At 35.6% G+C, this 18,375-nt stretch overlaps 1 protein-coding gene across 2 annotated transcripts in view; it reads right to left on the bottom strand.

The window, feature by feature from the left end:
• Positions 1-5,146: 5,146 nt before the first annotated feature.
• Positions 5,147-18,375, bottom strand: part of sli (slit guidance ligand) — a 587,738-nt gene continuing 574,509 nt past the window's right edge. For both annotated transcript variants that reach the window (XM_071591752.1, XM_071591753.1), the window contains exons 16-34: positions 18,091-18,237; positions 17,899-17,970; positions 17,374-17,445; positions 17,050-17,264; positions 16,477-16,609; positions 16,003-16,074; positions 15,848-15,919; positions 15,693-15,764; positions 15,535-15,606; positions 15,244-15,407; positions 14,479-14,695; positions 13,659-13,798; positions 13,320-13,489; positions 12,697-12,904; positions 12,338-12,575; positions 11,850-12,076; positions 10,768-11,109; positions 8,885-9,133; positions 5,147-8,040 (exon numbers count right to left, since the gene is read on the bottom strand). In XM_071591752.1, the coding sequence (XP_071447853.1) occupies positions 8,886-9,133; positions 10,768-11,109; positions 11,850-12,076; positions 12,338-12,575; positions 12,697-12,904; positions 13,320-13,489; positions 13,659-13,798; positions 14,479-14,695; positions 15,244-15,407; positions 15,535-15,606; positions 15,693-15,764; positions 15,848-15,919; positions 16,003-16,074; positions 16,477-16,609; positions 17,050-17,264; positions 17,374-17,445; positions 17,899-17,970; positions 18,091-18,237 (2,881 nt within the window). In that variant the 3' untranslated portion in view covers positions 5,147-8,040; position 8,885. The remainder of the gene's footprint in view (positions 8,041-8,884; positions 9,134-10,767; positions 11,110-11,849; positions 12,077-12,337; positions 12,576-12,696; positions 12,905-13,319; positions 13,490-13,658; positions 13,799-14,478; positions 14,696-15,243; positions 15,408-15,534; positions 15,607-15,692; positions 15,765-15,847; positions 15,920-16,002; positions 16,075-16,476; positions 16,610-17,049; positions 17,265-17,373; positions 17,446-17,898; positions 17,971-18,090; positions 18,238-18,375) is intronic.

Here is an 18,375-nt window from a genome sequence, read left to right as displayed (position 1 = left end):
CCTGCTCTCACCGTCTCACAATTGTGTGTGTTTCACTCATCAGGCGAGAGGTGGCGTTGCGGGAGTAAGTCTCCGCCCCTCCACATTTCTTTCAGGTGAGGGCACAATGCGGCAGGAGGATTTACGTATTCTGGAGAGGTGCGTTATTCGATTATCCCTGTGTTCTCAGGGATCAACGGGTAACGATTGCTCGCCTCTCGAAAATTCTAATAGATCAACGCCGGCAACCGAGGTCACCATCCTGTGTCGTTAAGATTCTAAGTCACGTGAGGTCACACACTAAAGCGTGTTCGGAGCAAGTGCAGGAGGGGGTAAACAATCAGGGGAAGAAGCCGAGACGGGCAGAGATGATGGGAAAGTGAGAATAGAAAATAGTAAAAATGGGAAATTGCGACGGATGACACGGGAATTCAGCGGGCTACATGGAATTCATTGGTTTTAAGATAAAAATAAATAAATAATTGAATAATTTTTCATTGTGTATAATTAGCTTTCCTAGTTTCCTGTTTACTGCGACAGAGCTACAACAGAAATATTACAACCATTCTTTAAAAGTCTAAATTTTGAATAATCGTGAATGTTTTCCTGAATTAAGTTAATGTTTATTTAAGATAAATGTCTTGATAGTGCAAGACTAGTAAAATCATGCCTACTCATAATTAAATAGAGCTTTAGACCATCTTAGAGCTTATTAAATACTAATTTTTAGTGTTGCATCCCTAACAGCAACTCTTCATGCCCATGAGACCCTTTAATTAACACTGATAAACTTTTTTTCTCTTCCTTATTGAGCCAATAAGTGCTAGAGTAACTTGGAAGTTTTAAAGAATTTGTATCACACTGTGAGTCCAGGCTTTAAAATTGATCGTGGATTATTTTGTTGTTCATTGTAACTATTCGATTCATAGCATCTCGAATCATGGAATGGCAATCATCATATAAAAATGTACCGTTGTATGATATACGATAGTTTCCTTTTGGCCCTGATGGAGAAAAACTTTATGAAGGCATAAATGTTTCATTGCCATGAATGAATTTCAAAGTATACATTAATGGAACTTATTTTTAAAGGAGCCAACTTTAATACATCATGGTTATCGCTGCTTCCACAATGTAATGCGGCAGAAGGGAAACCCATGAGGTGACCCTACCAGGAGCAATTGTACCCGGCACGGATCCTTCGACCTATCGGTATATACATATGCCTGAAGGTAGAAGGATTCGCGCAGCATCTATGTATTCCTCAATGAGGCTGTTGCAATGGCGTCTGACCCCAGTGGGCTGCCATTGTGAGATGGTACCACATTAAGAACACCATTGAGGAAGGAAACGGAAAACGATCTCAATTATTCATGCCAAGATTTTTATAATGGACGCCAGAGTAAAAATTAGTTCTGGCAACTACATGACTCGGTTTAATTGACTGTGTCGAACCTGGCAGCGAGGGAGGCAAAGCTTTCGCAGTCGTTTTCTCACGAAATCCTTGTAAAGCGGAAGCGACAGTAATAGGACAGAGTACAAATAAGACGATGTATTTAATTAGAAGAGGGACATGAAATGTTAGGAGAATAATTAGGCAGGGAAGTTACAGAGTATAAAGCGAGAAATGGAGAGAGGGAATATAGATGTTTTAGGTCGATATGGAAGGTTAGCGGGGATTGTTGGAGGAATAGTTCTAGAGTAGCATTTAGCGGAGGGAACGAGAGCCGGGGAGGGGTTGCAATAATATTGAATAAAAAGTTTGGAAGAAGCGTAGCTAACATAGAGCAAGAAACAGATAGAATATTACTAGTATAGATAAAAGCAGAACCGACGAACTTGGTCATGGTTCAGGTATACATACCACCAAGCAATCATAAGGAGGAAGAAATCGACAGGGCATACGATCAGTTAGAGGATCGCGTGTGTTCCTTCAAGGAAACATTCGATATTGATGGGGAATTGGAATGCGACGGTGGGCGAAGGAAGATATGGTGATGAGATGGGGGACTACGGTTTAGGTACGAGGAATGACCGCGGGGAGAAAGCAATTGAGTTCTGCTGGAAACGGGTAGGTCGTCACCAACACTTGGTTTAGACACCACAAAAAGCGGTGGTATATGTACATGGAAAATACTAGGTGACCCAGAAAGGTATTAGTTTGATTATATTATGGTCGGGCAAATCTTTAGGAACAGCATGATCGATGTGAACAGTTTTCCGGGAGTGGATGCGAGCTCCGATCACAATTTAGTTGTTATGAAGTGTAGCGACCGATTAAAAAGATTAGGCAGGTGAGGCGGGTTAAGAAATGGAATTTAGAAGCATTAAATGGATTGACAAGGAATGAGTATCAGCAGGCTGTAGAGGATGGCTGCACGGAGGATGACCCATCAATTCAACGTTTTGGCCAGTCAAATAGGCAGTACCTATTTGACTGGCCAAGGGGATGGCTATTCCCTTTTTCATATTTTCATGAAGGGCCGGCAACCCTGGGCTTGTCCAAGTTCCTGTCCATCCCATCATTTCCTTATGTAAATCACTTCCAATTAAGAGAGCACACCTTCAAGTATATATGTTGTTTTTTAAACAGCCATGAGCGGCTGCAGCACAAGGAGCAGGCAACCCTGGAGTCAAGGATGTGCCGAACTCATCACTGGCGGCTTATTACTTCTTCTGAGTAATGGGGATAAACTTACAGCCACCATCTCAGTGAATGGATCACGTCATGGATGGGCAAATCAAGCATCTCAAACACAATCCACTGCACTCACCTAGTGCTGTATGTTAAGTCCCGCAATAAGTAAGCGATAAGTCTGCTCAATTGCAAACCAGCCCTTTGTAAACCTAAGTACTCTGATACCTACCACCAGCTAACCATGTTGTGAGAATTACACTTAGACATCATTAATTCACTTCTTCAGAATATACAAAGTTATATTTTAAAATTTTCACCTTCATTTAGTATCCATGTAAATTTTATGTTACTATTTATTTTTTAATGGTAACAAGAAAACTGCTGCAATAACCAATTATTGTAATCCTGCCATCTCTCAGCAAACTTCATCAGTACCATGCTTTTTAAACCTTTGGTCATATATTAGAATGTAGTAATGATTAGTAGCAAAGTTTATTAACATCAATGTTGCACCATTGGACTGATTCTTCAACTTTTAACAATGTTACTTGGTCTGCTTGCCGTGGTGATGGTTGGTCTCAAGGGCTGGGAGTGCAAGAGAGGCTGACCTGCCCTGAGGGGTGGTCTTGACCCTTGTCTTGTGGGAGGGGTAAGACCTACCTGGAGGGGCGGTTACCACCTCTTCTCCCCTCCGGGGAGGATTTATTCAAAGGGGTAGCTCGCAACTTATCTTCAATCATTACAATTATTACATATCTGGTCTCTTAGTCTAATAAACACATTTATAGTTTCTGAAATTGCAATATAAGACTCCTAGGTAAATTACATGCATCCATGCATTCCTCAGTAACACCAAGATAAGGGATAACAAATGGGGTATCAAATTTAGTATTTAGGAGTAACATAATTCATTTCTAGATATTTTGAATATTTTACTTAAAATATTTCAAAAATTGTTTACATGAAATGAAACTGTAGGTATTCAAACTCTCAAATGTATGTATTATGCTGAAGCAAAAATATATTTAAATTTCACTTTCAGTAGGGAATTTTGGGGGGAAAGTTTGGGAAGAGAGTAAAATAGCATTTTCAGATATTTTCACCATTACAGACTGGCCATGAAATAAGTAGTTCTTCTTGACATACAGCTTAGCACTTTGGATTAAAAATAGCTCACTACAGCAATGTCCATGAATTCTATTAATGCTTCTTAAAGATACTTGAAACTAAAATATTAAATTTCATTGTTTTCACAATTTTAAGATTCTTGCAATATGATTGCGTATACCACATGAATAATGTATTTATTATATGTATAATTATGTCCATAATATTTCATTAGGATAAATGACTGAGGTGGTTTCCTTTTGGCTTCCTCAATAATAACCTTAACATAACACCATCACTAAAATCCCCACCCCTTCAGCAGCCCCCTCACTGAGGAACAGACTTCCCTTCAACCTGACATGGATGACCTTATGAGGAGCATATATCATGGCTTCCACCAGTACAGTCAACATACTACTAAAACACTCTACTAATTGTTAGAGAGAATCAAGTAATCCAACCTTAAGGCAATAATATCTGAAAGCTAAATATCATATTTATATCAAATGAAGTGATGGCTATAGTACCTCATCCTATGCAAAGGACCCATATTTAAATACTGGCATTGATATTTTCTTTCGCCATTGTTTCCTACTTGGCTACCATTTGTCAAATACTTCAAATACAGTACTCCATCAGATGGGATAATGAAATGGAGACCTCATGGGAACTACTGTCTAGAGTATGATAATACTTTCAATTAGATCCCAAGTAGGTTAAAATCTCTGTCAACTATCACTCTGGCCCTTAATGATATGATTCCTACATCTATTATGACCATGGTAGGCTTCTCTCAAGGCTTAGAAAGCAAGAATTCTCTCTACTTACACAGTAACAGAACAGTTGGTGTACGTGGAATTTCGGTCTGAATTCAATATCTAATGGATAGCTTTGCACATTAACTAGGCTCTAATTAGTTGTCATTACAGGAAAACTTACAGGGTATGCTTAATAATATATTCATTGAGGTGAACATTTTTCAATTAAGCTCTTGAAAAATGTTATGCAGATGGTGAATTTCATCTTAATGGATTCTTCCTCAAATTTATAGACTTTCCTTACCACTTACCTTCATTATGAGCAATGGGATAGAATAGAATTTGTAAGGTATAGACTAGAATGAATTTATAATAGTATTCACTCTGACAATATATCAAAGCTTTAGAAAAAATCATGCCCATGTACAATAGAAATATATGGGAAGAAAAATATGTTAGGGGCTATGATTTTACCATGAAATGGATACCCTATTTTTATATCAATTATTTGAAAAAATTTATTCTATTAATCCAAATAAAAATACATTGAATGTATTATCACTATACTTATTACTTGCATGGATAAAATTACATAGGTAATTCTAATACTGTTACGTAATAAGACTATCAGCTTAGGAAATCATTAGTATTTTTACACCAAGGAAGCTTTATTCTTTAGTACACAAAAGGGTAAATGCCTTACTCTTGCAAACAAATTAGGTGTGGCTTGATTATAAAATAAAATTGAAAAAATTAATATACACATACACACTACCATAAGAAACTTACTAAAATACATACATGTTGAATTTCAGTGTTTGGAGAGTTCCTTTTATAAATTATTCTACAGAAGTAGCTCAGCAGTATAAACAGTCACATAAGTAACGGTTGTAACAACCAGCAACAATCATGTGCAATTTCAAAGCAACTACAGTTTTTCATTACAGTTACTCTCTTGGAATATTAACCTATTAGAATTTTATTTTCATGTGGTTGAATAGTTTTTCTGGAGATAGGGTTACACTACAAACTTCAAAGAATCATGGTTAATCATTTTCTTTTCCATAAAAATTGGTCAGGTAGGATATGAATGTACGTTTATAAAATCGATAGGTCAATGAGTCCTTATACAAAGGCAAGCTATGCCTATATATGTTGGGTAAAAATTGCAGAATTGGCTATGCAATCTCATGCAAGATAAACAACAACCTATCTAATGCATATGCTCTTCTTTGGCAGAAACTCAAAGAAATCCCATAATTACTCACAGAAATATTTAGATTTGACACTGAAGTCATTAAAATATGAATTTAACATTGCCCGCAACTTAGCCAATTGATAATGATTAATTTTTGATGGTGCTAATTATGAACATTTCCTTCCAAACACTGATGAATTCCATAAATTATTTCCATTTTTTTTTTAAATGAAGAGATGGCTAGTGAGACTTTTATAACATCACTTCAATTCAAAAACAGCTACATTTCTCGAAAAGGCTTCGGAGATAGCAAAAACAATTATTTTTTATGCAGTAACATTAAAAATATGAACACAACAAAAGCTTCACTTATGTAACTCATTCCATATAAAGCCATACTCTAGGCTCCAACATCCACACACACATACATTCAATAATCCACCAAATAATTAATACAGGCAATGTATCAGAGCTATTAGTATGCCTTTGAAATTTATGACATCACTTACAACACATGTACACTGTTTTTTCCATCAAAATATGGTCATCAAGCCTTGACAAATAAGATTACAACTCTACATTGATACGTTATTCAAAGTCCATGGTGTTTTTGTCTGGTATTTAAGAGTAAAGATAATATAATACACTCAATATATTACAAAAATCTCCACTACATTTCCTTTTAGTGGTTACTGTGTATTGATACGTCAAAAAGCAACAATGGCAATACAACTTATTTACATGCCACAATAAAACTTTTACATGCTTTATATATGCATTGGCATATAAATGTATGCATAGAAACTTGTAAAAATGGTTTATAGTATTTTCATTTCAGGAAATAGACATTTTCTATGCTGGAGAGACATAATCTGGAGAGACACACTCAAATACAATTTTGAATGTATTTCAAGAAGATAGATAGTTTTTCATATATTAGTACAAAGTATTACTTATTTCCAGTTGCCATGAAAAAAGCTAAAAATAAATTAAAATAAAGGTGTATGTAAACATATACTAAATTCCTTATCTAAATGATGAAAGGGTGGCTTCATTTTCTCGTTCATGCAATTTTCATGTTTAATTGATGGTAAAAGTAGGTATAATGTGGCTCTCGATATCCATTCATCTATTTGATTTAAAACATTTTAACTTGGGGGGTTTCTTCAAAAAGAAGTAGTACAAAATATTGTAATGGATCACATGAGTAAGTAAACTGAGCCTACCCCTATACAAAATAAATACCACATCAGAAACATTTACAACTAAATGTTAAAGATTTTCATCTAGATTTTAAGAGAATGCGTGAAACTCTCACTTTTAATGAGTACATACCAACACATCCATACATATATATATATAAAGAATCCAGATATTTTCAATGCATGATAAATAACTCTGCCCTTCACAAATTTTGAATTCAGTGCAGAATATTTGCAAATTATTTTGTCTCTCCCACAAATATATAAATGTCTCCAATCAATGCTGCTAAATGTAAGAACGATTTCTGATTTTTTCTAAAAGAGATTGCTTTCCCTAGTCACTTAAACAGTAGCAATTTTGTAAATGCTATCCATTTTGGCTTGGTTACTCATAGTTCCAATAGCAACTCATTTCTTACGTTTTAACATCTATAAATAATACCAGATATCTATTTTCACTTCCTTAAGATCTCAGCAGTGTCCAGTGCATTTTTTTAAAACACCATCATGAGGTATATTTTAAAACAAAAAAGTCACTGATATTACCATTTCCCGTCTAATTGGTTAAAAAAAGTGGTGAAATTTACGCTTAATGGTTGATGATGTCAGACAAGTCTTTCTCTTTTGTCAAACTATCTCCCAGCATGGCATTTTATCTATCATTCTTTAAAATTTGATTTTCTAGGTCTAATTCATCCGCAATAGTAAATCTTGGCTTATAACTAGAAAAGGTTTTATCAATGCTCTTTTGCATAAAGGGTACTTTCTTTTTTTTAAAGTCATCACAGAGGGGCCAACATTAATTTAAGAATAGAGCCCATTTCTTTATTCATACACTTCACTGCTTATTCATTGTAATACTTGCACTCCTGAACCATCACTCCATTCACTTTGCCAGCTTGTGTCCATAAACTTTGTCTTGCAATATGTTTAACTATATTTTATCCTTCTGTTTCCTCTCATCTTTGTGGAGCACAATCCCCTGGCCCTGAGGGCCAATCTTCTTCCCTCATCCCTAGAGTATCATCTGAACTCAGCATCTGAATTAAAATCAGTCAATCCATAAAACTTAGGGATTTGTTTTCACATCCTTCATGGCTCAACAATCTTACAGGATTTTCATACCTCCTTTTAACTGTGGTACAGAAGTGGAAATGCCTGCAATAAAGAAGAAGACTTAAGTGAAATGCTGTATCTTTTCAAAAGTAAGTAACAGGAAAGTAATCAATTTTGGCTCAATAACAAAATCTATGTCAAACACAAAATTCCAAGGTACTAGTTTTAATAACATACATATTTATGGTAAGTTCGCAAGGAATCAAGGGAATATATTTCAGATGAAATCTAAAATGTTGAATGCATCCATTTTTTTTAAATCGTACACGTGAAGTGCTGCCATTTTAGCCCACAGTCCATTGAATTCACTACATTGCTGCCTCACGAGAAAGCAATAACTTGGAAATGTTCATAACTTTTTGACTCTACAAAGTTTTCTTTCTCATAGTATCTTTCATAATCAACCTGCTTTTAATATTTTAAAAGGAAATTTAACACTTTCAGAGACGAGGGTTTGCCAAGTAAGATTCATTCATGAAACCAATATTCCAAAATCCACAATGAGCAGTTATTTGAAAAGGATACTAATTTTAAAAACTGATGTTAACAATCTGAGAAACTTGCAAAAATTTTATGAAAATTGCCAAGCCTCATATTTCATATTAGGACTGAGAGAAAATGTACTTTGGATGGGAAGAGCAGTAGTCAGATGCGGGGAAAATGCACATTCTCCAACAACCTTCCAAATGAAAAATGTGATCCCTAGTGAGAGCCATAGGGTATGCAGTATATAGCACACCTAACAAACCAAAGTATTCCTTGGCAAGACCAAGGTAATGGAGGGCTAATTGAACCCATTCAGTAACATCACCCTTGGTATTTTATGCTTGCTCCTTATGGTACTTTCATTAGCATTTTAGATATAATGTACATAGAAAACATTTACTTTAATAGCATTTGGCTCCTCCAGTCCTCGAGCAGGAGCATTTTCGAACAATGTCCACATCTCGGGTGTATCTTGTTCCATCATTGCAGATAAGACGAACTTTCCGGCGCTTGGTCTTCCGGGGACGGCAGCATCCTCCACTGCCACCTCCACAACTGCCATCACACCTAGCCATCTTGACTGGCTTTCTGGACCGGCATCCATTCTCGGCATAGTACTCTCTTGTCTGCTCTTTACGGCATGTAGGGGCTACAGGAAACATAAAAATGACATAAAAATGATGCATCTATGTTTAACTAGTAAGCCATTGGATAACTATACCACATTAAAATTACTGCCTTTTTTTAAAGTAATGCCTCATGTTGGTGTGATATCCTATTTTTGAAATGCTAATAAGAAAGTCAAACACTGATTCAGTCCATAATGAAATGAAGTTTTTTATGACAAAAATTATTATTTGTTCATGTTTTACAGTGGTATTTGGTATTCATTGTGACTGAGATATTCTATTATCCATATTATTAATTCTAAATTTGATATTTTCTCCCATCTGCCATTTAATCTCCGCCAATTTCTTTGTATAAATTTAATAGAACTCTGATCCATCTACTGGTACTAAATTCATCTAGTGGAAGCTTCAAGAATAAAGTTTTGCAGGAAAATTAAATTTAATAAAATGATATTACTCAAACTAAACAAATCAGCCCTTACTCCTCTATTGTGGTACTGAAAAACTGCCAGAAAGTTTATTAAATTTTTCTGGCAAAATAAAAAGAATGATAAAATATCAAAATGCATCAAGTTAACTTAAAACCATTCATGCAATATTTTCAAGTTTTAGTATAGAAATTAATTCATGCAATATAGTATTAAAGCAAGTGCAAAATTAGTATGTGCTGCTGTTTCTATAAATATTTCTCTATCATTACCTGTTGAAATAATATTGAAATCATTGCCTTAATGACTCAAAAGAATAGTATGTATTCTTATCATGTTCCCAGCAATTTAATATCATCATTGACATAATTTATTCAATATGTAATTTCAATATTTTAAAACATTATGATAGGCAACACTATAAATTATAATTGCACAACCTTACATTCATGAATTATTCTACCTTTATGAAGGTATTTAAAACTTGAATGCCTAAGTCAAATAAAATCCAAACTAAGGTCCTTGTAAATTTCAAATAAAATACATACTTTAAACAAGGTAAACAGGTAGAACTTTTTCAGGTATTCTTTCTTCTTGAAATTAAACAAAAAATATCTTCTTCACCCTGCAAAGTATTCCAAAACTGTGACAGCAAAGAAAGTTTGTTTTAAAATAAAAGATACAGGTACATCCATGAGTGTTATTTTACACCAACACTATGTATGATCAAACTCCTGAATATTTTCAACCATGACAAAATTTAATTCCCCCCTGCTTCACTCCCACCCTAAACCTACCAAACCTTTTCCTCCCATGCTGTATCTTGGAAGTTTGTAGTCCGTGCTATTAGTCAAAGCTGTGCATGGCAAGTGGTAAGGGGAGGTGTGGCGTAAGAGAAGGTAGGGACAAACCTTTCTCACAGTAGCGACCACTCCAACCGCTGCGGCACCTGCAAGTGTAGCCACCACTTCCTCCTCTGCCACCACCACCTCCCCCGTCCCTACGACCCCCACCTCTGGTCCCTTGGTGAGACACACAGGTCCCTCGCTGGCAGCGGTGCCTGCCCGTCAGGCACACATCCTCCTTATTCCTACCCCCACCACCCTTGGCCTGCCCTGTACCCCCCCCACCAACCGTCCTCCTGCTCACCACCACTCCACCCCCCCCACTACTGCCCTCCCGCACCCTTGCCGCTCCCTTCCTTTCCCCCCCATCCCCCAACCCACCTCCTCCTCCTCCTCCACTGCCTCTGCTGCTGGTGCTGCTATGAGACGACGCCATTCCAGGATATCGCTGCTCCTCCATGTCCACTGTCCGTGCCAGTGGGTCTTGGTCATTCCCCTTCCTCCGCATCTCTTCCTCCTCCTCCTCGACCCATGGATCGCTCTCCTCCCCAATCACCAACTCATGGGGCTGGTGGTAGTGATGCAGCGACTGCGAGGGGCTCGAGTATGCTGATGTGTGATGCTGGTGACTGGGGGAGGAGCAGCCAGGGGTGACCTTCTCCTGTCTGGCTGCATTTTGGAAGTCCACGAGCTTGTGGTTGACCCACAATTGGCGAAGACAACCTGAAATTTTTATTGGACGGGTGCTTTAACAGTGTGACCTTGATTGATTATGCACTGACTGAGAATAGGAGAGACACTACTTATATTTACCTCACATGGTTAAATAATGCTTTCTAAGCAAAAACATACTATTAAATCCTCTTTGCTCAGTGAAGTGGATCTGACATATATTGAAAAATTTTGATACATAAAAAGTATTCATTATAAGAAGTGATTAGGGTTTTCTTTGCAATGCAAAAATTTTAGAGGGTAAAAATCATTTGCCTTGACAGAAATTCAAACCCGAATCCCTTGATGTCTAGCTAAATGCTTAGCCAGCTAAGCTACCAATGCATCCTCTTACTCTCATTAATTTTCCTGAACCCCAGTCAAGGGGAATGAATTTTACGCTCTGAAATTGTTGCACTGTAAAGTGCATTTAGTTACTCTGTTAAAAGTTACTGTCACAGTATCTCCCACAGTTTCTCTAATGGGTTTTTTTTATATTAAATATTCTACTCATACAATTGAATAACAAAATGGTTCATACTTAGTAGGTTTATGCAAAAACTCATGGCAAAAATCAATGTATCAGCTGATTCCCTCTTTTTTTCTGCTGCAAAATCAGATGCAGAAATGTCCATTCTGATCCAATCAATTGTCAATTGTCATGTAATTATTTTAGTTTCATAATTTAGATTTGAAGGAGTATACTATGTATGAATAAATTGCACAGGTCAATGACCTGCATGATAACTCACCATTGAAGCTTGTGAGATTCCTCAGGTGCCAATTTGAAAGAGCTAATTTGCCTGCTGGATCAACTGGTATGCCTCCAATGAAGAGAGGTGTGGAAAGGCGTAAGTATTCCCTTTCACCTTCATTGATTATGCTTCGAGCAGGGCCTCCATCAACCCTCATGGTAAAGTTCTTTTTAATGGACAGAAGCTCAGCAGTATGCCATCTCCCATCGCTAACTGTTTCATAGCTATTGAAATGATTCATTTTACATTAGATATTATGAACACAAATTATGATGCACTTGTCTGAGAATTAAATTCATTTAAAAAGAATTTAATTATATAATTGTATCTATTAGTTAATCTAGCAACCCTATTGCCCTTTAAAAATTGAATTAAAACAACTATGCAACTTTTGTACTATGCCTAAGAATTTTGGAGGAGTTATTTATACATGTATACTTTAAAAGTTTTGTGATAATAACTTAAAAGTGTCATTAAATGTTTACCTGAAAATAGTAGAGACAGGATAATTTCCAACATCATAGCTAACACGAATGCGTCCATGGAAAAGTTCCACAGCAATATGTTGATCTTCTGAGCCATCATATAAAAGAACACCATCTGGCTGCCTAGTAGCAAATGTTACTGTTAAGTTGGCTTCTGGTCTGGTGCTAAGTGGCTCTAACTCAGCCCAGGAATTGTTGTGCAGAAATCGAAGACTTGTCAGGTATTCACAACGCTTGCCTATAAGTTAAAAATGAATGAAAATATTATTGTGCAATGAGTAAAAGTCATTCTGTTACACTCTTTCATGGTGTTTAAATTTGATGATACATTAAGATAAAAGAGCATTATCTGTACTTACCAGAATACCCAGGTGCACATTTACAAACATAATCCATTGATCCTTGAGGTTGGAAGCAAATACCATGCTCGCAGTCATGGTGTTGACATGGTGAAGTTTGTGGGTACAGCATTGAAACCATTGGAGTAACTTCACAAAATTTTCCCACAAAATCTCCAGCACATTTACAAGTGTACGAATTCACCCCATCAATGCAGGTTGCACCATTCTGTTGAGAGAAATAAACCATATATCTTACAAGAAACTAAATTTTGTGACAGTTTATTTTATCTCACATTTCTATAAATGTGCATCAGAGGGCAACCAAAGCAATAAGATGAATGCTTCAGCATGGCAAAAATGATTAATGAGTAAGAATAAGCACATCATATCGCATTAATTGGATTGTATTTCAGGTGACCTCATAACTGTTGACCTTGAAAAATATTTTAAAGTCATTTTTCATTCTAACATTGATTTTTCTTCATATGAAATCCAAACTTCTTTGAAATCTATGAATAATTCTGCAAGCAAGGTACTTGACAATAACACAATGCTACTATGACATTCTCAGGAATGGATGTAGGGCAAAGTTTATGGGAGTACCTTTACATGAGATGTGGCCTTAATAATTAATATCTTACCTGGCAAAGGTGTGCCTGGCAATCATCAACATTGACAGAACAGTTTTGCCCAGTATAACCAGGAGTGCATTCACATGTGTAAAAGCTAGTATTGTCTACACATTTGGCACCATTTTTACAAGGATCATATTCCTTAGTGCAGAAAGGAATCTTTTTCTCGCAATATTCACCTAGAAAGTTATAATTATGTTAGAGCAAAGTCAATATGAGAATTTTTATAATTATCTATGGATTAAATCTAAAGCTTTTTGCAATGAAACTTAGCCATATTCAAGCCAAGAACATTGTCACTTGGAAATAAACAATTTCAGGAACCCAAGGGGTATTGGTATTTCTTACCCATATATCCTGCTGGGCATATGCACTGATAGGCTTGAACCAGATCAAGGCAAGTGGCATTATTTTCACATTTATTTCCTTCACAATCATCAACATTTGTTTCACAGCGATCTCCAGTGAAACCATTAGGGCAATGGCAGCTGAAAAATAAAATAAAAACTTCCAAAATATCCACAAAGTTGTCAGAGAGTAAGCTCAGTTAAAGCTGAGCCAAGCTTAGTTCAAACTAATTTTTCAAAATCTTATTTTTGCTAGAATTTTAAAATTTTTGGTTTTTAAAAAATAATCTTAGGTTGAATAGTTCATTCATTAAGTCCTGACAGAGAAGTAGGGTGGTATATGCTACATTTCATTGAAAAAGAGGAATGAGTGAGATGAGGTTCAGTGCCACATTATGCAATTTTTAGGTTATAATACAATTTAATTTGGAATAATTAACCTTTATTAATTAAGCAAGACAATGAGAGCATCCTTGCATCATATTCACAGAATTTGTGAGTACAATTATGTACAAAATCAATTCTTTGAAAGTGTACGTGCTGATCGTTAAATTAAAATAAAAAGAAACTTGCTAGTATACACACTGCTAAAATTGATGCACCTTCTTAGACCTAACTTTCATGACAAGGCCATTTCAAGAGTGAGTGGAAATATATCTTTCCTAATATTTTGATGACAGCGAATGGAAGACTCGTAACAAATATAAAATTACAAAAACGCATGCAGCATATAGTAAAATATAGCATTTATATTATATATTGGGTGTTAAATGTTGAGATGCATGATTTTCACCAACTAAGATTTCAACAGCAAAACTTACCTGAATCTACCCTCTTCAAGCACTTTGCAAGTTCCTGAATTTCGGCAAGGATTGCCGTAGCAAGCATCAATTAGATGTTGGCAGTGATGACCGTGATATCCAGGGGAACATTCACACTCATATTGACGATTTGGCAGAGGGTGGCATGTGGCACCATTTGAGCAAGGGAAAGTAAAGCATGCATCGCACTTGGCCAAAACTTCAATTCCAACTTTTCCTGTTAAAAAAAGCAAATGCTATTGAGATACGGATGTCAAATGACACTAGTGCTTTATTCCAATTTGAATCATACCATATGAACTACCGTATAATACAATTTTTTTACCATTACATTAAAATTCCAAATTATTTCCCACATAGGTAACATGAGTATTCAAAATGCAGAGCATTCTATTGCATCACAACCTAACAAAGGTTCATGACAATTTTACAACTAAATTTTTTACTCCAAACACTATTTTGTAAGGCTGCAATTTTTTCAATAGTGATATATAACAAGAGCCAAGAATCTGTATGCACAAAGCTATGTCATTCAGAAACAAATACATTATGGAAGGAAATAATGCCTTGAATTAATACATCAGTCGAAGAGATAACCATTACTGTTGTAAAAATTCTAAATTTTGCTTAGTACAGCTGGAGGTACTCTTGATTGTTGAGTGATAACTTATGGACAAAGAATACAGCAATGAGCATGCCACGCTGTAAGAGATCATGAATGCTGTTAAGTAAAGGCCATATACACTGTGGTAAACAATTTCTTACCTTTGCAAACAAAGGCTGAAGGTGGTGTTGTTAATAGAAGTTTGTCTCTCATTGAGTGAGGTTCGAGGCATCTTGCAATTCCAGGCTCCACATAATCCCTCTTAACCCAGTTGGCCAGCCAACGTAAATGGCAGTCACAGAAAAATGGATTTGATCCCATTGCCCTGAAATATCAAATAGGCAACTCAGAGATGGAGAGCAAAAAAAATACACTCATAATAAAATGAGAATACATCAAAGTTGATAAATAAATGGGTGAAAATTATGATTTCCTTTTCCTGTATGACTTACAAATGTGTTATTGATTGTAGATCATTAAATGTTCCATTTGGTATCATGGAGATATCATTACCATGGAGTGATCTGCAATGAAAATTGATTAATTAGCACCGTACACTAATTCAATATTAAGCAACAAATTTCAAGGGTAAGCCAAGTGTGGTACATACATTATTCTCAGAGATTTGAGACCTGCTAAAGCATCTCGCTGAATGCACTGAAGCTTATTGTAGCTGATAATCCTGAAAAAATAACCCAAAAATATTTACAGTGATCCTGATGATTTTTGAAAATACACTGTCACTTGAAATATAAAAATACTTACAAAGTTGATAATCTGGTCAAATTAGCAAAGGTGAAGTTAGAGAGCATTGATATTTGATTGTTGCTTAAATCCCTACAAAAAAGAAATAAAGTATCAAGACACCTAAAATAGCATTCTCAAGAAAAATGTACACATTTTATTAAAAATGAACTTACAATCTCGTGAGAGAAGTTAGGTGGCTTATTCGTTCAGACTGTATTTGCTGTATCTCATTTACATCAAGATATCTGCAAAAAAGAACACATTGCCATGCCGGTGAGTAGTAACTAAAACTAAACAGAACTTTAGAAAACAATGTATTTTTATACATGCTAATCTCCACAAAAACAGTGCATGCATAAGTGTGAGGTCAATACCAATACTACAATCTTTTGTGAAATGAAAAAGTGCCATAAATCATACAATGAATATGCAGAGCATAGCAAAAATAATGAATGACACTTTCTTTAATGCATTTTTCTAGTTTTGCTTGCTTGCAAATAGTAATGATTACACATTTAATCCTTCCTAAGTATATAAACTCAAGTCCTTAAATCATACCTTAAAAATTTATAAAAATTTAATTATCTATATTCATTTGCTAATTTTTAACATGAGTTCCATATTACATCTTTAGAAAAATGCCTTACAGTTCAGTTGTGTCTTCAGGAATTCCTTTTGGAATCTCTTTTAGCCTTGACCTACTGCATCGCACAACAGTCCCAGTGCATGAGCATTTTGGTGGACAGTAGTCATCACCTAAACAGCCATGATCATTTTCATCTGAGGGAAGAAAATTTTTAGGACATATAAAATTAAAAATATATCTGATATCTGATGACCATCTATTTATGAGAAACAGGCATTTCTAACAAAATCATCCTGTCATAAATAACTGAAATGATATGCCTTACTATCTTCATGAATCCATTTTAAAAGTGGGTAGGTGGAGAAAAAACATTTAAAAGTTGAAAATGAACCATATAATTAATTATTTCCATTACACGATGCGACCATGTTAACAGTATTTACCAATTTTTTTATTAGGAAATCTTGAAACACAGTAATATACAATTTATCTGATTTAATATGCCAATGAAAACTCACTTGTATGGACTTGTGTTTTAGGATGATCAAATTTGAATCCACATTCAAGTTACAAGGTCAACAAAGAATACTGCATTGAACTGCAATGATCCATTCATTTTCTTGTTGATACTTACTTGAGCATTTGAATTCATGCGATGGTAACTCATGAATTGGAACATCCTTCACTCGTGTTGGACTGTGACAGCGAGCTGGAGGAACGAGTGGGCCCAGTGGTACTGCAGTTAAGGCTGAAGAGGACCCAGAGTAAAGCTGCAAGTCCCGCTTGCGAAGCCAATCAGCAAGCCAAGAGAGGTGGCAATTGCAGTTGAAGGGATTGGAGGCCAAGTTCCTAGGATGAATAAAAAATGGAATTTTCCTTGAGTATCATAATAAAAGTAGAACTATTTTTCAATATTTGTGGGCGATCTCAATCTTTGCTGAACTTGAAGAACACTTACAGGGATTTTAGTGATGTGAGTGGGTCAAATGATCCAGGCATTACACACGTAATTTGATTATCATACAGGGATCTGTAATTAAAAAAATACAATATTTTAGAATAAATCACAATCACTCCCAAATCATAGCTAGTAATAAAATGGTTTAAAACATTAGTGCAATTAAGAAAAGCTCCACAATGAGCTGAGAATCATCTATAATCTTAAATGAAGTAATGAACAGATTCTTTTTTAATGTCTTATAGCAGTAAAGATAAACTTTGCATAAATAACTATCGATTCTCCAGTTTTATGATGCTTTAAGATTAAAATATAGTCCTCGGTGCAATAAATAATGTATTTTTTATTTCTTTTATGAGCAAATCAGATAAAGGTTTTAAGCCCAGGGCAGCAAAACTGCCATGTCACATCATTGATGTACAGTTAGTCTGACCAAATAAGAGCAGAGATATGATGGTTTTACACTTAAACCACCGTTGCGATTAATAACAGAAAAACCTGTTCAATTTTAAAAAGCATACTCACATTGACTTCAGATTAGTAAGTCCCAAAAACATTTTATTGTGGATCTCACGGATCAGATTCTCAGCCAATATCCTAAAACAGAAATATCAATAAGTGAGTGCAAGGTTCAATTTCCAACTAAACTATTATTTATCATTTTCACACAAAAGGTAGCATTGTTTTAGTTCAATGTTGTTGAAGGTCAGCTCTTACAATTCAGTGAGTCGGGAAGCGCCCTGAAAGGCTGCCTGTTCAATTCCTGTGACTCTATTTCGACTTAAGTCTAGCCTTTGTAGATTTGGAAGACGGACAAACAAGCCATCGGCTCGAATACGTCCCAGTTCATTGTCATTGAGTAATCTGAAAAATAGGTTGATGTAATAGGGAATAAAAATTAATTTAAAACTCCCATTTCAGCAATGAATTAAATGTCTTTGCACACATGGAAATATTTATCAAGAATATCATGCAGTTGAGGGTATTGTGGAGAAAAGAAGA

This window comes from Hetaerina americana, unplaced genomic scaffold (genome assembly GCF_022747635.1).
Source record: "Hetaerina americana unplaced genomic scaffold, ioHetAmer1.1.p SCAF_5, whole genome shotgun sequence".
Taxonomy (NCBI): domain Eukaryota; kingdom Metazoa; phylum Arthropoda; class Insecta; order Odonata; family Calopterygidae; genus Hetaerina; species Hetaerina americana.
The sequence above is the reverse complement of the archived record's forward strand: the minus strand, read 5'-3'. Positions and strand labels throughout refer to the sequence as shown.